The 24820-nt window shown below is 44.7% G+C and overlaps 2 protein-coding genes and 1 non-coding gene across 6 annotated transcripts in view; 1 reads left to right on the top strand and 2 right to left on the bottom strand.

The window, feature by feature from the left end:
- WNT5B (Wnt family member 5B) overlaps positions 1-24820 on the bottom strand; it is a 119263-nt gene that overhangs the window by 44106 nt on the left and 50337 nt on the right. The gene's annotated exons all lie outside the window — the stretch shown is intronic.
- On the top strand, positions 4896-11856 carry FBXL14 (F-box and leucine rich repeat protein 14). 3 transcript variants are annotated; one of them, XM_053556840.1, is made up of 2 exons: positions 4896-6856; positions 11688-11856. In XM_053556840.1, the coding sequence occupies exons 1-2, from the start codon at positions 5705-5707 to the stop codon at positions 11715-11717; spliced, it is 1182 nt and encodes a 393-aa protein (XP_053412815.1). In that variant the 5' UTR covers positions 4896-5704; the 3' UTR covers positions 11718-11856. The 3 variants fall into 3 exon arrangements, with proteins under 3 accessions (XP_053412815.1, XP_053412814.1, XP_053412816.1); XM_053556839.1 differs by having other exon boundaries at positions 4896-6903; positions 11706-11856; XM_053556841.1 differs by having other exon boundaries at positions 4897-6856; positions 11706-11856.
- Positions 9982-10120, bottom strand: LOC128562813 (U4 spliceosomal RNA). Its single transcript, XR_008373514.1, has one exon. It is a non-coding gene; the product is annotated as a U4 spliceosomal RNA (small nuclear RNA).

Here is a 24820-nt window from a genome sequence, read left to right as displayed (position 1 = left end):
TTTTTTGAGGAATAGCCATAACATATTCCACAATTTTACATTCTTCCAACAGTGTGTTAGGGTTCTACTTTCTCCCATCCTCACGGATACTTGTAATTTTCTGTTGTATTAATAGCAATGATCCTAATGGATGCAAGGTGGTATTTGTTTTTTTTTTTTTGAGACAGAGTCTCACTATGTCACCCTCAGTAGAGTGCTATGGTGTCACAGCTCACAGCAACCTCAAACTCTTGGGTTTAAGTGATTCTCTTGCCTCAGCCTCCCAAGTAGCTGGGACTACAGGTGCCTGCCATTTAGCCTATTTTTTGTTGCAGTTGTCATTGTTGTTTATCCAGCCCAGGCCAGATTCAAACCCGCCAGCCTCAGTGTATATGGCTGGCGCTGTAACCACTGTGCTATGGACGCTGAGCCTCTTATTTTGGTTTTGATTTGCTTTACCCAAGTTGTGACACTGAGCATCTTTTCATACACTGCTGACTATTTGTACAGGTGGCCGTAAAGTTCTCTTTAAATTGCACATGAACTTTATGGCCACCTTGTATATCTTCATGAGAGACGTGTCTATTCAAGTCTTTTTGAAGTCGAAGGTCTTTTTCTTGTTATTTCTGCTTAAATCTTTTGTTTTCAGTAAGTGAATCCAGCCCTCACCCTCTCTTATCTTTAATATTCTCTGATTAAGAGGTGTCTGTCACAAGGTATTCTTCTGTTTAGAGATACTTAGAAATAGAGTATGTTGATCTCAAAAAATCTTTAAGTTGTGAAGGTAGCATTTTATGAACAAACCTCTGGTTGCTACTGGTTGCCCGGAACTCTTGGGAACGTTTTGATATGTAAGAAGTCTTTCATAAAGATTTTATTATTGTTGTAGATAGTATTAATCCCTTTCATTTCAATTCAACATTAATGAAATGCCTACCACATAAGCTGTGTTATGGATACTTAGAGTTAATTTAAAGGAAAACAGACGTGAAATATTTTAACTCCTTTGGCCTAACTGAAAAGCAAGGTTTGGAGCCACTCCTTTTGGAAATATGGATGTATTTGAGGAGTTAAAAGCTATAGGTCTCTTCTGATCTTGCCTGCCACATCCTCCCTCTGTGAACAAAGAAGTATGTATCCTTAAGCAAGCCTGATCTTTGGGGTGGGCCTCTCAATTTTCCCAGGCCTTACCCAGTTGAAAAACACACACCATGTGAAAATCTACATTTCTTTCTTTTTTTTTTTTTTTGTAGAGACAGTCTCACTTTATCGCCCTCAGTAGAGTGCCGTGGCATCACACAGCTCACAGTAACCTCCAACTCTTGGGCTCAAGAGATTCTCCTGCCTCAGCCTCCAAAGTAGCTGGGACTACAGGCACTTTTTTTTTGTTGCAGTTTGGCCAGGGCCGGGCTTGAACCTGCCACCTTGGTATATGGGGCCAGCACCCTACCCACTGAGCCACAGGTACCGCCCTGAAAATCTACATTTAAAAAAAAATTTTTGTAACATTTTGAAGACTCCTTATACAAGACTATCATTTCTGATTTTAAATAGAACTTTATAGTTCATTCAGAAAAAAACTTCGTTATGACTTGTTGAATCATAGACAAAAATATCAACCTGTGTTTAAAATACATACAGCTCTATTCCAGAGATTTTCTACACAGGTATACATCTTTTCCAGACAATCAGTCTCATATCCATACATACCCTCCATATAGTTTTATGTCCCAAAACCCTTAAGAATACTTGTGAAAATATTCTAAATCTGGAGTCTGCTTCAAAAAGAATATATAACAATCACAAAGATGAATGGATTAAAAAACTGGGTATATGCATACCATGGAACACTATTCAGCCATTTAAAAGATGGGGGCTGAGAATAGTGGCTCACACCTGAAATCCTAGCACTCTGGGAGGCTGAAGCAGGTAGATCATCTGAGCTCAGGAGTTTGAGACCAGCCTGAGCAAGAATGAGACTCTATTTCTATTAACAAGAGAAAAACTAGCTGGATGTTGTGGCAGATGCCTGTAGTATCAGCTACTAGAGAAGCTGAGGCAGGAAGATCTCTCGAACCCAAGGGTTTGAGGTTGCTGTAAGCTATGATGACACCATGGTATTCTACCCAGGGCGACAGAGTGACTCTTGTCTCAAAAAAAAAAAAAAAAAAAAAAGATTGGGACTTTGTATCTTTTTGTATTTACTTATATGGATTTAAAGTATCTCAAGAACTGAAAAGCAAGTTTCCCACATACTCAATACTACCTTGAAACTAGTAGATAAACAATTCAACAATTACAGGCCCAAATGAAAGAAAAACACAAATTCAAGAAGGAGGAAGAGAGGAAGGGGGTTGGTAAGTCTCACCTAACTGGTACAATGTAGGGTTATATGGTACACTTCCTGGGTGAAGGACTTAGCTGCAACTCAGATTTTACCTTACAAATGCAAACAATGTAACCTAATCGTACCTACCCTCTTATTAATGGGAGGGAGTGAAGAACAATGTATATAATTCCGTAAGTCAAGGAGGTACAGAACTTCACCAGAGGCTCATGGTCTCACAGAATGTTACTGCTGGAAAGGTCCACAAAGATTATCTAATCACATCACCTTAGTGTTAGAGGAGGAAATTCAGATTCAGAAAGGAGAGTCATTTCCTCAATGCCATAAAAAGTCACCCAGTGTACAGAATTCACAAAGGGCTCTTTGGATGCCATGTTTTCCCCCCCCCCCACTAATGTTGATTTTCTGAGATGCTTTTTTTTTTTTTTTTGAGACAGAATCTCACTTTGTCGTCCTTGGTAGAGTGCCGTAGCGTCACAGCTCACAGCAACCTCCAACTCCTGGGCTTAGGAGATTCTCTTGCCTCAGCCTCCTGAGTAGCTGGGACTACAGGTGCCCACTGCAATGCCTGGCTATATTTTTTTTGTTGCAGTTTGGCAGGGGCTGGGTTTGAACCCACCGGCCTCGGTATATGGGACCAGCGCCCTACCCACTGAGCCACAGGCGCTGCCCAGGCTGAGATGCTTCTTAATGTTATATTTTCCTAAATTATTTATTGAACATGCAAATAATCATATTGCTGAAAATCCTTGTAATATATACATGAACGCCTTAAATAAAAGGTTCTTAATAATACAATTCTAAATTTCAAGAAAAAGTTTTGCTACAACTATGACCAGGTGGCCAAGTTCTAGAGAAAGTGCTTCCAGGTACCTCTGAATGACTCTTCAGATTTGAGAACAGTGGCCTTTCTTGAGAAGGAAAACCACTAAGCTCTATTTTAGTCTGGAGCCTGGTCAGTACCCCTGTCCAAAATTCCCCCAAGAGTACGGGGCACTTTGTTTTGTGTTAAGTAGGATGAAGGTTCACTAAAGAGCTTTGGACTTTAAAGAGCCAAAGACTGGTGAAGATCTTGACATGGACACAAACACATGTATGTTCATATGACAACACAAAGGTGACTTTGAAGTTTATGTAGGAGTGTCTGAGAAGAATGTAAGCCCAGATACACCTTAGAATCATGACACCTGCCATTGCACATCTGGAATCATCTGAATGACTAGCAGTACAGGCCATTATTTCGGGACGGTATAAAAATCTATGGCCTCACATCATGTGTAATGCAGTGAGGTGACAAGTTTGTGACAGTTTTTGCTTCTCCATTTCCTGATTTAGGAAAGAAAAACAGTGGGGGTCTAACACGTATATTATGTCTGTGAGGGAATCTGTATGTACTTGGATTGGTTACTTGGGCAAAAGCATCTGGATATATTGAATTTGGAACCCATTCAAAATCTTGTTCAGGTTCTCAAAGAATCAATGAAACCATTTTCCCTGTCTGATAGATAAATCAGGTTGTTTTGTATCTACTTGTGTGGACCAATAACGTATCTAAAAATTTAGATGGTCATTGTCTCTAATCCAAAAATTCCTAGTTTGGGGTGGTTAAAATGAAACTCTGACATCCTATCCTCTGTTTAAGACTGGGCTGGGGGCCGCATTCCAGAATGGAATATTGCCCTGATTCCATAAAATAGTTTATAAACCAACAGGCAAAGGCTGGAACATCTTAAACCAAGTCTAATAGCTATTCTATTTTATCAAACAGTAAATTTGTATCAGCGAAAAAAAAAAGTTAACTATCAGTACAGCTGAGCCAGACGTTTTTTTTATGTCGAAGAGACTGATGAAAAGGAAAAAGATCATTCAACAAGGCTTAGGGAAGGGTCCTCGCTTCTAAGAGCAAAGCAGCAGAAGGCATAGGTGGTGCAGCAGAGGGTCAGTAGAGGAAAGTTTCGGTGTATAAAATCTAAGGAACACAGCGGTGTCTGGAAACAATCAAAAGATGCCAGAGGAAGCAGTAAGGAACAATTCTAGAAAATTCTAGACCAAGGACCACAGCGGGTCAGTGTTAAACTGAGTAAAATTGACTTTCTCCCCAATTTAAAGCCCAAGAATGCAGAGAAAGAAACCGTAGGAAACAGACCCACTGTGGGGACCTGCGGATGCGTTAACAAGATACATGTTAGGGGCATGTAAGGGGCATTGGCGACAGAAAAAAAAAAAGAATTGGGGTGATGATTATTGAGTAGTGCTATTAGGAGGAGGGTCCTGCAAGGATAATAAAGGAAGGTGTAAAGTAAGGGTCAGGAACTGCAGGGGCTGTGAGGACGTCAGTAGCAAAGAAAAAGAGAAGGAACAGAGTTGGGGCGTGGCCCAGAGAGGGAAGGGCTGGATACCCGGCTCTCGGGTGAAAACCAGGGTGGGAAGCGCTTTGCTGACAGCTGCTCTCAGATGGCGCCTACAGGGTTAAAACTCAGGGGCGACCAGACGAGGACGAACCCGGTTTCCAGGGTAACGGCTCCGACAGTTCCGGCAGCGCAGGCTCGTACCATTGCGCGGGCGCGCGCGGGGGGAGCGAGGCGGGGAGGAGGGGACGCGCAGGGGCACAGTCAGGCGGCGGGGCCGGCTCGGACTCTACCAAGCGCGCCGCCCGCCTGCTCCGCCCGGGGTCTGCGCCGAGCCGCGCTCCGGCCGCGGCGGCCGCGGCGTCCTCGGAGCCGGGAGCGGCAGCTCCCAACTGCCCGTGGACGGCGGGGGGCGGGGGGAAAAAGCAACGCGCGCCCGGTGGCCCGGATTGGCCTCCTGGTCCCCCCGCCTGGGCGGCGGAGTGCCGGCGGCCCGGGGCTGGGAGGTTTGAAAAGCCGGCGAGAGACAAAGGCAGCTGGAAGCCTCCTCGGCGCCCGGAGCCCGTGCGCCCGGCCCCCGGGGCCCCTCGCCGGCCCGCGGAGCAGCGGCGGCAGCCGGAGGCGGCAGCGACAGGAGGCGGAGGATGCGGCAGGGGGCGTGGGAGCGGCGGCGGCGGAGCGGCGCGGCAGGAGCGCGGCGTGGTTAGACCCAGGCGGCGGCGGCGGCCGGGCTTGGGGAGTGAGTGAGCGGGCACCTTCCCCGCCCGGGATGTGAGGACCGAGCAGAGCCCGGGGCGGGGGGAGGGAAGGGAAGGGAGGCGAAGCCGGCAGGAAGGAAGGAAGGACGGACGCACCAGGAGGAGGAGCGGCGGCGGCGGCCGGAGCCGGAAGGCGGGGAGGGGCGGTCCGTTGGGCCCGAGGCGGCGGAGGCGGCAGCGGCCGGGGCGGCCCGCTCTCGTCTCCTTCCCGGGGCAGGAGCGGCGGGGCCCGCGCCTCCTCCCCCCAGCGCCGCGGAGGGGGGAGGAGGAAGATGGAGACCCACATCTCCTGCTTGTTCCCGGAGCTGCTGGCCATGATCTTCGGCTACCTGGACGTCCGGGACAAGGGGCGCGCGGCGCAGGTGTGCACGGCCTGGAGGGACGCCGCCTACCACAAGTCGGTGTGGCGGGGGGTGGAGGCCAAGCTGCACCTGCGCCGGGCCAACCCGTCGCTGTTCCCCAGCCTGCAGGCCCGGGGTATCCGCCGCGTGCAGATCCTCAGCCTCCGCCGCAGCCTGAGCTACGTGATCCAGGGCATGGCCAACATCGAGAGCCTCAACCTCAGCGGCTGCTACAACCTCACTGACAACGGACTGGGCCACGCGTTTGTGCAGGAGATCGGCTCCCTGCGCGCCCTCAACCTGAGTCTCTGCAAGCAGATCACCGACAGCAGCCTGGGCCGCATAGCCCAGTACCTCAAGGGCCTGGAAGTGCTGGAGCTGGGGGGCTGCAGCAACATCACCAACACCGGCCTTCTGCTCATCGCCTGGGGCCTGCAGCGCCTCAAGAGCCTTAATCTCCGCAGCTGCCGCCACCTCTCGGACGTGGGCATCGGGCACCTCGCTGGCATGACGCGCAGCGCGGCCGAGGGCTGCCTGGGCCTGGAGCAGCTCACTCTACAGGACTGCCAGAAGCTCACGGATCTTTCTCTCAAGCACATCTCCCGAGGGCTGACTGGCCTGAGGCTCCTCAACCTCAGCTTCTGCGGGGGCATCTCAGACGCAGGCCTTCTGCACCTGTCGCACATGGGCAGCCTACGCAGCCTTAACTTGCGTTCCTGCGACAACATCAGTGACACGGGCATCATGCATCTGGCCATGGGCAGCCTGCGCCTCTCGGGGCTAGATGTGTCGTTCTGTGACAAGGTTGGGGACCAGAGTCTGGCTTACATAGCCCAGGGGCTGGACGGCCTCAAGTCCCTCTCCCTGTGTTCCTGCCACATTAGTGACGATGGCATCAACCGCATGGTGCGGCAGATGCACGGGCTGCGCACGCTCAACATTGGACAGTGCGTGCGCATCACCGACAAGGGCCTGGAGCTGATTGCTGAGCATCTGAGCCAGCTCACGGGCATAGACCTCTATGGCTGTACCCGCATCACCAAGCGCGGCCTGGAGCGCATCACGCAGCTTCCCTGCCTCAAGGTACTCAACCTGGGACTCTGGCAGATGACGGACAGTGAGAAGGTCAGGTGAGGGCGGCCGCCGCACCAGCTCCCCTTGTCCCGCCACCGCTCCCTACACACTCACACGCACACTATGCACGGATCAGCGCGGTGGATGAGATGGGGCAGTGACGGAGCCTCAGGCTCACTTCTTCTCCCTCCTCCAGCGCCCCTCCCCCGCTGCCAGGCCATCCTCAGTGCATCTGGGGTTCCTCTGCTGGCCCTACCCTACTTCCCTCTCCTGTTCCCTGCGGATGGAGAGATGGACTCTGCTCCTTGTCCTCCACCTCCTACAGTCCTCTCTGCAGGGGGGTGGAGGACTGAGGCAGCTACTGTATCCCCTCTACCATGCATTTGGAAATGGGGGTGGGGAGCCTTTCAGCCCTGGGGAGTTGAGGAAAATGTCTGCCTTCACTTAAGCTTTTATTTGAATACTGTGATCTGGTTTTTATTTTGAAATGTATGAAAAGCAAGCCAACTACAACGGCCTTTCCACCTTTCTTCCACGTTGTAACGAATCCCAGTCTCTTCTCATCACTTTTACAGTACTCCGCTACTTGTGCTCATTTCATTTTTATCTTCCTTTTTTAAATTCTCTTGAAGAAATTTGAAATCATGGTCCTTTTTTTCTGCTGAGTATATTCTATATATTATATATATATATGTTATATATATATATACATATATACGTCTGGCTACCTCGTTTTAGTTTTTTCTCCGAAGCCCTGGAATTCTACAAGAGAGATATTTTGAGACTGAAACATTTTTGTGCCTAGACTGGAAAGATGCCCATTAGGTTTGTATGTCTTTTTTGTTCTGGCTTCTGCTTCTTCCCAACCTCCATCCATACAGTGTGTCCCACTTCCACATTCTGGCTATAATTTTCTTTTTCTTGTCCATTGAGATTTGAGGACCCAGTGGTGTTTTCTGAATCTTGACTTAATTTATAGCACAAATATGTGGGAGAAATGAGAGTTGAACTGTTTTTTGTTTGAGATGCAGATTGTCTTGAAAATGATTATTATATATGCAAATTCTGCCCTACCCTCACCCCCTTGCAAGTTTCCCCACAGAAAGGTCACACAGTGAGGCTTCCTGTGGGAAGCAGAGGAGCAGAGTTGGCCTTAGAGACCTGGGGGCTGTAATGTGAAGGGGAAGAGACTGAAACTCACATCTTATCTCTGTTCTATTAATAAAAATGGTAGTTTTGGGGTTTTAAAAGATTCTCTTTCTAAATGGAGGAATAGATGACTGACTTTATTTTGGTGGGGGTTGGGACTTGTGGCTTTAAAAAAAAATCACTTTTGAGTAGGATGTATATTTTTGTTGGAATTTTGTTTGTTTATTTTTTTAGAGTCCTCCACAGCAACATGCGAGACCATGGAGTTAAAGAAACCCAGAGACCTTTATCAATTAATTGTACTGTTTGTGAATTTGTATAAATAATAACGAAGATCCTCTTAAAACGTTTATATTCTTACAGTAAAAAGGTTAAACTGATATTTATATAATAAAAGAGGAAATATGAAGTATGTTTTTGAAAAAAACAAAAAACCTTGTATCTGTGAATTATTTTTAAGGCACTGTGTGCTTGGGTATGAGCCAAAGTAGGAGGTGCTGTTTGTATGCTCTAAAGTAAAAGGAAGTAAGGCGTAGAGTTTGGTGCATCCTATGTGGCGTTGAGGAAGCTCATGGTTAAAATTTTACTCTGTATAAGGTTTACTACTGACATCAAATGTTTTGTTTCTAGAAATGTGACTAGGCTGGAGATTTATATAATTTTTGGCTTTAAACTGTCAACAACATGGTAATTTAAAGAAATTGAACAAAATGAAACTTTTAAAAACCAGATTTGTAAGTCACAATTTCCCTGAGTGGCCAGTTTTTCTTGGGGTGGAAATGAGATCTAGGGGTGATGCTGAAAAGTGGGTTGTGAGATGTGGAAGTGGGCAAGAAAGATGGATTCCTTTACCCTGAGTGGGCGTGGGGAGGATATGAAGGGTGGAGGGGCTACAGCCATTGTTCAGAAAAGTTAAAAGAGTGCTGTCCCTGTGTGCTGCCTGCTCAGTCATGCATACTGAATCTCAACAGTGTGAGCAAGGGTCCCAGTGGAAAGGAGGAGGGCAGCTCAGCCCCTCTTTTTAACATTCCCCTCCAGGCCTGGCTGTATGTAAGCACTTTCTTGGGGGATGGGGAGGTTGGCCAGGATTCTTGCACATTTGCATTTTAGCACTTCCAACCCTGAGGCTGGCCACTCATCTACTCTGTTGAGGGATTTTGGACTGAATTCAGGGCAGATTAAGGAATACCAATAATTTCAGCGAAGAGTTCCCTATAGTAGGCAATAACTAAATAAGCTGATGCCCTGTGGTTAGGCTATGGAAACCTATTAGTGCAAGTTATCAAACAGTGGAGTAATTCATATTCCTTGTTTCACATAGGTCTGTCTTCGTTGTTTCAGAGATTACTTTAAAAAATAAAAATGATCCCAGCAAGAGCTGATATAAGTAGTATAAAACTTTCCTGGACCAAACCCTCTTTCCAGGAAAAGGGCTAGAACCCAGGTTTCTCTTGAGGTAAGATTATTTTATAAAATTTCCAAGCTTTAAGCTTGAGCATGCGACAAAAGCAGCATTGTTCCTTTTTGGAGAGCTGTCACAATTGGGTCTAATTGAGCCTGACACTAGATCCATCTTCCTTCCTTTCTTGGGGAAGGTGTGGATCTCTTTCTTCCCACTTAGGATACAGTGCTTATTGCACCGTTAAAAAAAAAAAAAATGTGTGAACCCTAGTTAGAAGTAGGGACTTTGAATTAGGGTCCGCTTTCTAATTTAGCATTTGACACAACTCATGAAGGTTACACAGGTTTTAAGTTCTTAGTCTGTTTCCTTCCAATATAGGCTGTATGGCTATACAGATTCAGTTGATGAAAATTTGAGCACTCCTAAGTCTTAGGCTCTCTGCTCACATTCTTCATCTTAGTATACAAAATAATTTTATCTTTGCTTTTCTGTTTTGTTTCATTTTTTACATTACAGGTTAAATATCAGCTTCACAAAGGTTGGAAACTAGGTCTAGTGTCCTTCTCCTGAACAAGATGGGTAAACCACTTACTGTGGTCAGCAAATGTCAGTTTGCTAATCTCTGGACCTATTTGGATGGAACGAAATTAGGAAAAGTTTTCAATTAGCAATAATCACGCCTCGGATAAAACTCGGCTACGATACTGCCACTGTGCAAAGCCGGATGGAAAAAAATTAATATGTGTTGAGAAACTATGTGTGATTTTCATGGTACTTGTACATTTTAATCCTTAAAGCAACCTGTGGAAATAGTTATCCTTATTTTCCAGATGAGCCATAATTTCTGCCTTAGCTACTCAACCAGTAAATGAGGGAATCAGGATTCAAACCAGGTCCATGTCTAAAGTCCAGCTTCCTTCTGCTTGATGAAAAGGTTTGGTTACTGATCATACCTTGGTTTCCAGTCAGGTGCCCCTCAAAGAAGAGAATGATAGCTGTTTGAATAGAGTACGAACAAGCTCGTGCCACAAGGCATTATTTCAAAGAGAATAAGGATGATTCTTGGTGATATGAAAGGTTGATCCCCACCACACCTACAGGAGAGGAAGAAATACTTGTAAACTTAGAAGTGTGAAAGCAAATGAGTTGATACACATCTTGTGGCTGGTAACAAGTTAAAAGGTACTTCAAGGCAGTTTTTAGAATAGTAGGTATTTGCTAAAATGTAACAAAATGTAAACTTAGTGTAAACCTCATCTAGAAGTAATAAACCTCACTGAAACTGTTTAGGTAGTAGTTCAGACAACTTCTGCAGCTCCCTAAGGGCCATGATAAGCCTCTAGCTTACCTAAGGTACACTTACTGAAAGTAAAAGTACCATACATCCTTAAATAATTAACAAAACTGATGATATTCTTGTATGATTCTAATCAACAAAGATCTAAGAAAGAAAATGTGCCTTTTTCTTTTTAAAGGGAAGAACTTTCTCTTGCGTAAGGACATGTGTAAACTGAAACGGGCTGTTGTTTTCCTGCAGGGGGTACTAGACAGATGCTGATCTTGGAATATTAAGTAAAAACCTTTCACTTTTGACTTAGAAAATTTGAACTCAAGTTTCCAAAGGGGAAAGGGTAGTGGCCCCCAGGGATCACTGTGTTTCCAAAGAATAAGAACCTCTTGATTAAAAGATCAGATTTGTAAAACAAAACCAAGACCTCATGCAGCTTCTGACAACTGTCTTCCCAGTCCTGTGAAAGGGAAAGTGCCTGGCCTCTGATCTCTGCTCTGTTCTGCTGCAGAAAGGGAGGGACTGTAGTAAGTCATCTAGTGGTCCCAGCTCTCTGTTCTCTTTTCTTTTCCCTGCATCAAACATCACCTCTTTTAAAAGTTAATTTTGTCCCTTTAGCAGAGGGCAAGACCTAAATTTTGTGCCATTATGAACCCCTGAGGAGTCAGAAGGGTGAGGCTTTTTTGATGAAATAATGTGGATCTTGAGTAAAGCACAGGATTAGAAATTAGAGAAGTTGCATTCAAGCCTAAGCTTATACATATTTACCTCATTTATGTCAATGTACTTGTTCAAATATTAGGTAGCAAGTTAAATTTTTAAAAATGAATGTAAAACAGGTGAGACATTCAAATTTAGATCAGTGCCAGCTATTAATCATTTACAACTTATCAAAGGTGAGTGCACAGCTGGAATAAGCATATATATTCCCAGCTCTTGGATGGAAACAGGTATTTCTAGACAATTGGTAAATGTAAATATTCACAAGTGATCAGTTTTAGTCTTTTCCTGTTTTCCAGAGATTGCTCTGAGTTTGCCTGGTGGAGTTGCCTTTACCAGCCCAGCACATTTGGTACTGTGTAAAGCCTCGTCTTCCAGTTGGGTGCAAGAGAAAGTAAGCTGGAGATCTTAACTGCACAGCACTAAAGTGGGGTATGTGAACACCCCCCCCCAATAAAACAATAGAAGTGGAACTCCTCTGCCTGTTGTTTGTTAACCTAGAAAAGTATACATATCTTTTTTTTTTTAATTAAGTTTTTTATTACCTCATTCTTCTATGTCAATTAAGGGACAAATGCTTATAAAAGAACTTAAAAGGATACTGGTATCCGTGGTGGTGGGAACTGGTGAGTGTCCATCACAAAGAAGGGACCTGCAGCAGCAGCAGCAGCAGAGAAACCCAGGTGTTAGCCATGTGACTATGCTCTGCCCCGAGAATTTAGTCAAAACAGAGTGTTCAATTACTCCGTCTCCAAATCTTTGTTTTCCCAAATCTAGCACATAATGTTCATTTAATGTTATAAACAGGGAAACAGGCTTAACAAAATAGAAGAGTGATATAAGGAGTTAGTCTCAGAACCAAGGCTGCTCCAGACTTCATTACCCGCATGTAGGTAGCTCACTGAGACCCTGCAAAGTACCACCCTGACCCCTCCCTTTAGAAAGGTGTGGCACTAGAACACATTATTTTCACTGGGAGTGAAAAGAAAAGTTGAAAGTTATTACTATTTAATATGTGTTACTTACTCAAACTTAGGTGTATTTTGCAAGCATTACGTATAAGGTTGTTCAAGAAGCAAAAATCAGTGCAGGCTGGCAGATGGTCTGTAAGGTATGAAGTAGCCAGCAGTGTCAAATTTGAAGGCTGGAGCCAGTTTCTACAACACTGCTCTGTTACACATAGTAATGTGGAGTTCTTACTAATGCTGGAAGACTATGCTTGTGATAGCTTCAAAGTGAAGAACTTACACACACTTAACATGCTACAAATACCTGTCACACAATCCTTTTATAAAGTAGAATTGAGTTAGGAACTCCAGCTACTTTCATTCAAGGGTAAAAAAGACTTGACTTCACAGATGTTTTAGTTACAAATCCCACTTGTTCAGAAAGAGTAAAAGTGTCTAACTTGTTAATATACTACTAGCACCTTCTAACGTTTATTACCCCCTCCATTTATGTAATCCACACTCTAGAAGGATCAGGCCTCCCACATAATTGTCTGCCAGTAGTTACTACTCATATCATGGCACCAAGACACTGGAATTGGGCTGTAGAAAATCGTTCTTTGAGACCAGATTCGTTATTCGTAAGTATTAGTAGGAAATTACCTAGTGTGGACTTGCAAAGCATTGTTTTTTCTCATCTCAAACTATATGAGAAAAATATTTACTACAAATGTTCATAATAATGTTTCTCCTTAGGAAATCTTGGCCCCAAACTGGCATTATTTATGTACACATCTGCTTCCATTTTTCCAGCCCAAGGCAAGGCTTTTTGAGAAGTCCCTAAATAGGAAGGAGGCCCAAAAAGTAGTCCTGATGTTCCTCAGAATCTCTAGAAAAGTCATGGAGGCTAAAATTGGACAGACGGGTAAGGGAGAAACTGCAATAGTTAATTAAGCCTCTCAAATAAATGCTTAATGTTCTTAGTTGGAAGACAGCACTTCTACTTCCAACAGCTTTTTTGGTTTGTTTTTTGAGACAGAGTCTCACTCTATTGTTCCAGGCTGGAGTGCCGTGTCATCATCATAGCTCATTGCAACCTCTAACTCCTGGGCTGAAGCAATCCTCCTGCCTCAGCCTCCTGAGTAGTTGGGATCACAGGTGCTCACCACAATGCCCAGCTAAGTTTTCTGTTTTTAGTAGAGATGGGGGTCTCACTGCTGCTCAGGGTGGTCTTGAACTCCTGAGCACAAGTGATTCTCCAGCCTCAGTTCTGGGATCACAGGTGTGCACCACCACACTCAGCTTACTTCCAGTAGTAGTTTAAACCTTCATTGATCAATAAACGCACTGCTGTGAACTACCAAAAAAAAAAAAAGATAGCCAGTAAAGGTCCCTTAAGCAAACAATATGAAAATAACAAGATGGAAGTGACAATTTCTAGCTTTCCTAGTTCATTTCAAATGTGCAAAATCTAGTCAGTCTTTCGGGAACCTATATAGACAGGATGGCTAGATTCTGTGGCTCCCTGAACCTTATCAGGCTCACAGCTGACTGCTGGAGGGAGCAGAGAAGGCCTTCAAGTTTCCAGAGCCTGGAACAGACAGAGGAGTGGCTCTTCAGCCTTGGCTGACGTCTGTGCACTTGAGACAGATGCCCTGCCATTGTGCTTGCAGTCAGACGGCAAAAGAACAGCATGACCCATAAGAAGGCAGCTGGCCTTTTTAGCACAAAGAAGGGTCCAATTTTCAATGGAATCCCAAGAGGAACTGCAGAAATTTACCAGAGTTAAATATGACACAGGATTTAGCAACTGTTCACTTTAGAAATAAAGTGTGTGCGTGTGGGTTAGGAGGTAGAAGTTAACCACTACACTTTATTGGAAGGTAGGAATGGAATTCTGTTCTTATTTCCTTTGATCCATGCCATCCCCCTAGCAACAAACCAAAACCAAAACCTATCCTACCCATTCACACACAATTTACCTTCCCCCTTTTGAACCTGTATTAGAAGTAGCTTGGAGTCCGATATTATGTTTTTATTTACCTCAAGTTTATAAAAATGATTTTAGGATCCAATATGAGATAGTAAAATAAAGTATGGTTCATGCAAAACTAAATATTTGTTCTCCGCTGTGGAAGATAGAGACCAGATAATTCATTTATCTACAAAGTCTGCAAGCCCCGTGTTTTGTCAGTAGGTGGCAGCATTGTCTGCGAGTTGGAGGTTATTTCCAATGAGGAAACACAACCTCTTCCCATATGACAAATTCCCTCTGGTCACTTCCCCGTCACACCCCTCCAAAAGGATTTCCTAACGCTGTAAGAGTGACAAGCAAGGAATCTCACTTCCCAGAAAAGATTAACTTGAATTTTAAAATATCAGCGAAGTTGCTCCCAGAGCCAGGTGCTGAGTGTGAGCACTCTGTTTTTGGAGCAAGGTGACCTTGCAACTTCCTCACAAAGGTAGGTTCCCAAGTCATCTAGTGATTCTCTGCGGTTGGAAGCTATAGGAATCAAAATCCTGTAGCTTAATAATTCTTCTTTAAGAAAGAAAAAAACTTATAAATTCTTCTTATAGACTATTTCATAAAAATCCTTGTTAGAGTAACATATTTGGGATGGGGAGAACAAGTGGGGAAATTTTTTCAGTCATACATGGAGACATCCATTTTAGCAGCAAGAGAAAAAACAGCTAGATTTATTATTATTACAAGAGAAAAATAGAGGCTTAGCTTAGTGACTCATACCCGTTCTGGGAGGCTGAGGTAGGAGGATCCCTTGAACTCAGGAGTTTGAGACCAACCTGAGCAAAAGCATGACCTTGTCTGTAAAAAATAGCCAAGCATTGTAGTGGGTGCCTGGAGTCCCAGCTACTCTGGAGGCTGAGAAAGGAGGATCACATCAGCCCAAGAGTTTGAGGTTATTGTGAGCTATGACATCACAGTACTCTACCCAGGGTGACAAAGTAAGACTCTGTCTCAAAAACAAAACAAAACAAAAAAGCATATTGTCTGGTATAAAAAATTCTATAAAATCCTTTAAGGAAAAACAAAAATATTTGTTAAATTTTAGGAGTATTTATTTTTTATTATTATCAAAACAAGTATCTTTATTGCCCAGATAAAGATATCTTCAGAGAATCTAAAGGAGTCTATGAAACTGAAAATGATAAGATCTCAGATAAAAACGTAGCAGAAATAATTTTTTTTAAAGACACAGGGTCTCACTCTGTTGCCCAGGTTGCAGTGCAGTGGTGCCATCGTAGGTCACGGCAGCCTTGAACTCTTGGGCTCAGGTGATCCTCCTGCCTCGACCTCCTGAGTAGCTGAGACTATAGGCACATACTACAAAGCCTGGCTAAGTTTTTTAAAAATGCTTTGTAGAGATGGGGTCTCACTATATTGCCAGGCTGTTCTTAAAATCCTGGCCTCAAGCAATCCTACTACCTTGGCAGTAGTAGAGATTAAAACAACAAAACTGTTGAGCTAACTTGGCCAGATTCCCAAAAATGTCACAATAAGGGACAGGCAGAGGGTAGGAGAGGCCTGGGGGGGGGGGTCTTGCTCTCTTGGCACTCAACATTCTGGCCTCAGGAAATCAAAGCATGGAACCAAAGGTCAGTTGTAGCAGCATGGAATAAAAAGGTAGAAGATGGGTATCCCCTATGGATACTGCTACCAAGCTGTACTGGCCAGGTGAGCCTGGTAATACAGAGGTCATTTTTAATTAGAGAATGAAACAGTTTCTGGGACTTGGGGCCTAGGCATGAAGCAAGTTACTATTCCTGGCACCATCCATTAAAACTCTTGTAAAAGTTGAAAATCTCCCTGGCAACTTTATGGAAACCATAGCTGAAATATGCCATTGTTAGTGACCACCCCCAAATGAATACATACTCAGGGAAAACAGCCCAGATGGAGAACGGAGGTTGTAGAGGAAGGAAAGAGAACATGTATCCCTCCACACAAAGACACAGGGCAGGCTTAGGAGCCAGAATCAGAAGGGAGGGCAAGTGCCAACTTCAACGACCAGCAGTTCCTAAGGTGGTCCTTAGGGAGAATTAGAAGGGTCGCTCTTTGATGTGCAGCCTCCAAAACAGCTTTCCTGGACTGGCGTATGTTTTCAAGAAGGTTGCCCTCTGTGGTTGTTTGAATTTGATGTGAGACAAAACGCTCCTGCCAATTCTGGTGTGAGGATGGACATAGGACTGAGATCTCAGAGGCAACAGACCCACAAGCCTGAAAAGTGGAAGACGGGTTGGTATCACTCTACTTGTATGCTCCCAGCATTCCGGACAAACACTGTTTTATCTGTTACCCCATTTTTACAGGAAAAACAAGCTAGAATGACAAGGTATATGAGAAGAAATAGGAAAAACCATTTCTAGGGCAGGTTGACTAACTCCGCACATGGGCCCTTTCGGCAGCAGTTGGCTCTCCTGGCCTCAACATTCCCTCACACGACTCAGGCCTCTAGGATCAACTTTGTGGAAGAAGGTATAGCTAAGGCCTCCAGTAATCCCAAGAAGACAGAAGTTTCTATTTCAGGTAGTTTTCCCCAGACCCTCACCATAGAGGGCTCCGATAATCCAGTCTGCAGGTCCACACAGCCTGAACACTTGTGTTGCCTTCTTAACCTTCTTCTGAACTCTTAGACCAGCACACACCCCACAGCCCCCGTAAAGATGTCCATTTGCCCTTTGAAGGAATCTAGCATGGCCACTCCCTAGTTTCTTGAATTCCCCTCATGTCTACAGAAACTGTCGAAAGTGGCACGGAGTGTTGTGGGTGGGGGATTCCAGGTGACGTGGTCATACCTAACAGGGAATGAAGCAAGTCCCAAGGCTGCCTGCACGCTGCCAAGCGAGACCTGGAGATTCTCCCTGGCTCGGGGTGACTTCCACTCGATATCTCAGAGTGAAAGCGCCATGTGCCACTTCCAAGCCCATCAGTTCCCACTCCTGCATTCATCCCTCTTTCTACCTCTGCCAGGAATTGCAGAGAAATGAAGGAACTTGTGTGCAAGTGGCTACAAACACCTTCCCACCCTTCCACAAGTGCCAAAAACAAACCTGCTAAAGCTAATCTGCCCCCCCACGTGCAGCTCAACAGCTTTTCTCCTTTAAGCCCCTGATAATGGTTTTACTAAAATCCCCTTTTGATGGGAAAAAATCCCAGCTGGACATTTCAGGCCCCAGCACAATATACAAGTCTGCAGGTCCCTTTCCCTACCTCACAAAGGCCTCTAATCAAGTGGAAAATGTGCTGGAGGCCAGAGGTTTGGGTCTGCAATTATTTTTTAAGGGATTACTAGAGAAGAATAGGGGGCAGCAAGGACCTCCCCCCCTTTGTTTTCCATTCGGTCCTGCATTGGGACATACGTGGTCCAGAGCTTCACGCGCAAGACCCTCATCTCTCCCTGCCCCGGTGGAAGGGTGCCATCTTTGAACACCATCACTTCAAACAGATTTAGAGAGTTTGGAAGCATATGCAAGTCCTATCCTGACCCCATTTAAGCCCTTATTCATAAAACCACTATGGAACAGGATCCCGAGTGTGGGGAAAGCACTCATTCATTAACCTCTAACCCCTGGTCTGTATGCAGAGGGGAGAGTTCACGCTGTGTCCATACACCGCTAAGACTGGGAGCATTCATTTGGGCTTCCCAGGCTTTGGAGGGCAAGAGGTCATGTTCCCAACCTTGCCAGATATCCTTCTTCTTACTTACACACATTGACCCTTCTCTTCAAGGGTGAGGAAGAGTGAGCAGATACTCCTAATGCTTAATCTAAGGGCAAAACATGGATAAAAGTACAAAATACTGAACTATTTTTATTAGTGTGTTGGAATCTTCATTTTAAAATGTACACTATGGAAGGAAGTTTGCCCTCTCTGTATCCTGCGAAGGACCTTCTTTGATGTTATTCATGCATGAATGTTCATTAAGGAATAATTGATAGAGATGAACATTTCAGGTTGGCCCCGAGTTCTCATCCTTCTATTTCAGCCTGGAGTGACTGCTCGTCCTTCTAATCCTAGCTGGTTAGTGATGTATGCAAATACCCAGTAAAAAGGAAATGATTACAAATTCCTAAACTCATTCTGTAATGATCAAGGATTAGACTATTCAGCTCTGAAAGTTAAAAGTCAGCATATATTTCAAACTAAATACCAGCCTGAGGAATAATTTTCAGGTCCCTCCTTCAAAATTTCTAAAATACTTTTGAGTCCAAAAAAAAAAATCTCGTTTGTTTTCGTCAGTAAAAATGCCTTACAGATATATTCTGCCTTATCGATTTTTTGGTTTTCCTTGAACCCTAAACAGTTGATAACTAGATGGATAGAAGCACAAATATTATATTTAACCTATTACATTTAATACTTAATGCAAACATCATATTGGCACTGACTGTTGGCTTCCATACTTCTTTTGGTGAGTGTCACAGAAGAAGCAAACCATATAGTTTCCTAAAGAAGGCAAGTTAAGAGCGTACTCTCTGGGGTCCCCTCCCCAGATAATGACAGACAGGCTTGCCAAAGCACATTTGTTGGGTATCCTTAAAAATGTTGGAACAGCTTTCTCTAGGAATGAATAATCTTAACCCTACTTTAGGTGAAGATGAACTTCTTTAGAAAGGTGAAGTGTTATACTCATGGGCATCGAGGGAGATAGCAGCCTATCTCTAAGGCAGCCTGACTCCCTGCGTAAGGAACAAATCACCAAAGAAGTCTGTATCACAGAGAGGGCTATTCAGGAGCATCCTCTCACAGACACATTTCCTGAATCTCTGCTCAGACTGCTTGTTTGCTTCCCTCCTGTGATTATCACCTGCTTGTTTTATATTCTTCATTGTTCTTCAACTTCTCTGCCCTTTTAAGGTACAAAATATCTGGGGTGGTGCCTGTGGCTCAAAGGGGTAGGGCGCTGGTCCCATATGCCGGAGGTGGCAGGTTCAAACCCAGCCCTGGCCAAAACTGTAAGAAAAAAAAAAAAAAGAGGTGCCTTAAGGTACAAAATATCAATTGTTTTAAGAGTTCAGGGAAGAAGAAAACAGCAGTTTGGAGATAATAATTTAATAAAACAGGGGCAAGAATGCATCTTAGAATTTGCAAGGCAGTTGAAAATTTTAGTACTTTGGAATGTAAACATTTGAGGCTCTCACTATCTTACTATTGTATCTTACTATTACTAAGGTATCTAAATAATTCAAAAAACATAATGAACATAATTAGAATTAAGAAGTACAAAGTACAGGCTTTCAAATTAAAGAAAATTTTGCTCAAGGTCTAAAGAGAGAAGAAAACTATATCTTGATGTTGAAATGTTACCAGTTGAAAGTTCACTGTGTCAAACTGGTTCACATAGTCCATGAAGATGTGAAATACTAGCTCCTCAGATCACAGTGGGCGAGGTCACCCCCAGGGAGGAGGGGTAACCCACGGGCAGGAATGGAGTCTCACTTCTTCACTTCTCTAGTGTTTTCCTTAGCTCCTCTTGTTTTTTTGGTGAGACCAAGTCTCACTCTATCACCCTGGATAGAGTGCCATGCTCACAGCAACCTCAAACTCTTGGATTGAAGAGATCCTCTTGCCTCAGCCTGCAGAGTAGTTGGGACTACAGGCGTCTGCCACAATGCCTGGCTAGTTTGTCTATTTTTAGTAGAGATGGGATCTTTCTCTTGCTCAAGCTAGTCTTGAACTTCTGAGCTCAGGCAGTCCACCTGCCTTGGCCTCCCAGAGCACCAGCCATCGTGCCCAGCTAGCTCCTCTTCTTAAGCTCTTGGTAACCACGGCCTACCTAACTTCTGCTCTAGCAGTTGAGTGTCTGTTGTATTGCTTAGTATTTCTAAATTGACCCCCATTCACTCTTTCCCACTCTTTTGGGGCACACTTGTCCTGCTTCACGTAACTCTCCTGGCTATCCTCTCTATCCCCCCAGCCTCAGGTCAGCAGCCGCAGACCCTGCTGGTATCTCTGCACTCTCACTCTGACACTCACTCTGCTCTGCCCTCCACATCCATCTCAGGTACCTCCCAACAGCCATGGAATGCTCCAGAATCACCCAAACTCTGCATTCTATCTCCTCCAGGGTGTGGGGGCCAGATGAGTGATAATGATCATTACTATATTTGATTAGCAATGACCACAACACAGTTTTTAAAAATTATTTTTACTGAAATATGCCTGTCCACACCTTCTGGGTGAACGATTCAACTACAACTCAGATGTTACATGACAAATGCAAACAATGTAACCTAATCATATGTACCTTTACATTAATCTTCAATTTAAGAAAATAAATACACCTGTCTCTTAAGGCTGGTCTTTACATAAATCCTTATTTAAAAAAAAATTTCTCATTTAAAGTTCCCCCAGCATAGGAAAATTGGACACCAAGGCAAAGACAAGCTCTCTGATCCTCACCTACTCCCACCACCCTCCTCTGAGGTACCCTCGGTGCCAGGGGGCTGCTTCCTTTTGACCCAACTTTAGCCTTCAGGGTTCTAGCAGCAGTGAGGTGACAAATGGCCCAAACTTGGCTCTGATAGGAGACTTATTTGTGATTTGCATAAGATCTTGAAATTAAGCATTTATCCACACAGGTTAAACCCCCAAAAGGATCTATGGTAATCAGGCAATATCAAGAATTTCTCTTTCCTGTCTTCCGGTTACGAATCTCTTAAAGTTCCTCCCTGGGAACTATTAGGAGTTACCCACATAGTGCTGACAGTCAAAGGCAGGACTCACAAAAGTTGTGGCTGGCTTTGTCAGTTACACAGTTCAGACCACTTTAAGAGCCCATAAAAAATGCTAGCGAGTATAGAGAAATGCAAATCAAAACCACCCTGAGATATCACCTAACCCCAGCAAGAATGGCCCACATCACAAAATCTCAAAACTGCAGTTGCTGGCGTGGATGTGGAGAGAAGGGAACACTTTTACGCTGCTGGTGGGACTGCAAACTAGTACAACCTTTCTGGAAGGAAGTATGGAGAAACCTCAAAGCACTCAAGCCAGACCTCCTATTTCATGCTGCAATCCCATTACTGGGCATCTACCCAGAAGGAAAAAAAATCCTTTATCATAAAGACACTTGCACTAGACTATTTATTGTAGCTCAATTTACAATCACCAAAATGTAGAAGCAGCCTAAATGCCCACCAACCCAGGAATGGATTAACAAGTTGTGGTATATGTACACCATGGAATACTATTCAGCCATTAAAAAAGATGGAGACTTTACATCCTTTGTATTAACCTGGATGGAAGTGGAACACATTATTCTTAGTAAAGCATCCCCAGAATGGAGAAGCATGAATCCTATGTATTCAATTTTGATATGAGGACAATTAATGACTTAGTACACTGTTGGGGTTGGGGGATGGGGGAAGGGGAGAGCAGAGAGAGGGAAGGAGGGAGGGGGTGGGGTCTTGGTGTGTACCACAACTTTTGGGGGCAAGACACCATTATATTATGAGGGACTTTATCTAACAAATGCAATCAGTGTAACCTGATTTTTTTGTACCCTCAATGAATCCCCAACAATTAAAAAAAAAATGCTATCAAGTATTCCTTATGACCAAACCATTATGGCATTCACAATCACAAAATCCTGCTGGCTTATTGGGATTAAATACTAACTAATAGTTAAAATGCTAAAGTTTATGAATGACTTAAAAAATACAGATTACTGTGGATTCAAGACTATCTTTCACTTAGTAAACATTTATTTGGCAGCTATTACAGGCCAAGCCCTATGCCAAAGACTGGGGATACAGCGCAGCGTCCACACCCACTTGTGTGGAAGTCTGCTTTCCTGGGTGGGAGAGAAAGAAGTGGGGTTTTACTGAGAACCCACAGCCTGATAGATCTGTGCCACAGCCTGCAACCTGGATATGCCCATGAGAGTGCTTCTCATGCATATTTTAAGAGGGGAAAAAAATTAGGAATTGCTGCTTTACAGAGTTGGGCAGGAGGGAGCCAGCCAGTGGCAAATCAGAGGCAGAGGTTTGTGCCATGCGATACTAAATCCCCTCCCACTGCACCAGAGGGGACAGTGGCCCTCCTGTGGGTTCCCCACCTCCTTAAGGCTGCCCTAGATGTCACTTTCAACCTGATTTCACTGGTACAAGAATATGGAGGAATGAGGGGCTAAATGAGCCCATCCCTGGCACTGCCCCGACTCCATCAGCACAGAGCATATGCTAAAAAAATCTCCCAGGGAGGCCAAGACAAGCCAGGTCCTTGATTTAGATGGCTATTTGAATCACCCCCTGCTTCATCTGTAGTAATTTTGTTTTATTAGATAAAGGGTTTGTGAGAAAAAGAGGAATTTAAGATTTCTTTTTTTTTTTTTTGTAGAGACAGAGTCTCACTTTATGGCCCTTGGTAGAATGCCGTGGCCTCACACAGCTCACAGCAACCTCCAACTCCTGGGCTTAAGCGATTCTCTTGCCTCAGCCTCCCGAGTAGCTGGGACTACAGGCGCCCGCCACAACGCCCGGCTATTTTTTTGTTGCAGTTTGGCCAGGGCTGGGTTTGAACCTGCCACCCTCGGTATATGGGGCCGGCGCCTTACTGACTGAGCCACAGGCACCGCCTGGAATTTAAGATTTCTTCCTGCTGTTCAAGGCTAGTTAAGTGTAAACAGAGAAACGTGTCAGGCTGTGTTGAGGCACCGCATACAATTTGCTGTGTGCATCTCAGCACTGGCACAAGCACACACGCCTGCAAGCTTCCCAACCAGAGAAGTTCCTCTGAGCCCTTTCTCCAGCACAGGACCTGTGTTTCAAGCCTGCATACCACTTTGTAACAATTCCCCAGGATCCCAGCACAGACTGTCCTCAAAAGACGCTACTAGGGAGACAGTAACCCTCTCATGCCTGTTCCCCTCGAGCGTGCGTGTGAACTGTGGCACACACTCCACACACGGCTTTCCTACCGGGAAACCAACAGGTGCCCTCCTGCACTTCCAGGACTGTGGGCTGCAGACACTGACACCCAGCACAGATGGCAGCGGCAGCCTCCAGCGGCAAGGACCACAGTGTGATGGGGCGGGAGAGGCTGGAGAGGCTGGATCCCACAGAGTCCTGCATGAGCTTCTGATAGGATCTTCTGAGAGGAATAGGGGGAGTGAGCTCAGTATTGTCACTGACCAATGAGGAAGAGGACTTTTCCCCCAGGGGATTCTGAGGGGCACTGAGTTAGTGTTTATTCAAAGAACCATGAACCCAGGGAAGCACAAAGATCTATTACTTATGGCTGTAATATTCAGGACCGGATGGAGATAGACAGACAGACAGACAGACAGACAGTACTTTCATTTTGTTCATCTCCTGAGAACCCAAACTACTTTTATCTCAAAGTGAAATAAAGAAACCCCAGTGAGCAAAGGAGGATAAGCCTGTGGGAGATCTTTATTTTTATTTTAATAGAAGCTTTTTCTTCCTTGGGATTTTGCTTATCTGTCCATATATGTCCATAGAAAAATATTATCCTTAGAGCCCAGCGTCTGTTCACATCTGTTTGTACAGACTTTAAAAGGCAAATAAAAGACACACAGAGGTCGTTTTGAGACTTACTGTTGTACTTAGATGGTGTGTTTAGATATTTTCCATCTAGTTCAGAAGCAATTTGCTTATTCATTACTGGCTAAAAAATACTTTTGAAATACACTATTAAGTTCATCAAAGGTAATTGGTTAAAAAAAAAAAGCTTCTAATTTTTCTAATGAACTCACACCAAAACCTTCCTGTTAGGGTCAGCGCCGTAGCTCAGTAGTGAGGGCACCGGCCACATGCACCGGGGCTGGAGGGTTCGAACCCAGCTGCAGCCTGCTAAACTACAATGACAACAACAACAACAATAGAAAATAGCCAGGTGTTGTGGCAGGCGCCTGTAGTCCCAGCTACTTGGGAGGCTGAAGCAAGAGAATCGCTTAAGCCCAAGAGTTGGAGGTTGCTGTAAGCTGTGACACCACAGCACTCTACCCTGGGTGACAGCTTGAGACTCTATTTCTCCCCCACCCCAAACCCCCGCCAAAAAAAAAAAAACTTTTTAGAGACAGAGTCTCACTTTGTTGCCCTTAGTAGAGTGCCGTGGCATCACAGCTCACAGCAACCTCCAGCTCTTGCGCTTAGGCGATTCTTTTGCCTCAGCCTCCCGAGTAGCTGGGACTATAGGTGCCCACCACAATGCCCGGCTATTTTTTTTGTTGCAGTTTGGCCGGGGCCAGGTTGGAACCCACCACCCTCATTATATGGGGCCAGTGCCCTACTCACTGAGCCACAGGCACTGCCCAACAAAAAAAACCTTTTAACAGCCACATTAACATTCACAGGCTACTGAAATGCTCATCAGGACACCAGGGGTGTGACCAGATTAGGTCTCCAGGGGAAGGCAGGATTCTGCTGACCACACACTGGCCGGGTCCTGTCTCCAAAGCTTTCTGCCCACATCCCATTGCTCA

This window comes from Nycticebus coucang, chromosome 12, assembly GCF_027406575.1.
Source record: "Nycticebus coucang isolate mNycCou1 chromosome 12, mNycCou1.pri, whole genome shotgun sequence".
NCBI classification, from domain to species: domain Eukaryota; kingdom Metazoa; phylum Chordata; class Mammalia; order Primates; family Lorisidae; genus Nycticebus; species Nycticebus coucang.
Note: the sequence above shows the minus strand (reverse complement) of the source record. Positions and strands in the feature narration are given on the sequence as shown.

Bases quoted from the DNA above. Each gene is read 5' to 3' on its own strand.
- FBXL14 (XM_053556839.1), top strand. From the start codon at position 5,705: ATGGAGACCCACATCTCCTGCTTGTTCCCGGAGCTGCTGGCCATGATC. The intron at 6,904-11,705 runs GTGAGGGCGGCC...CCTGTTTTCCAG, and splicing joins ACGGACAGTGAGAAGGTCAG to AGATTGCTCTGAGTTTGCCT.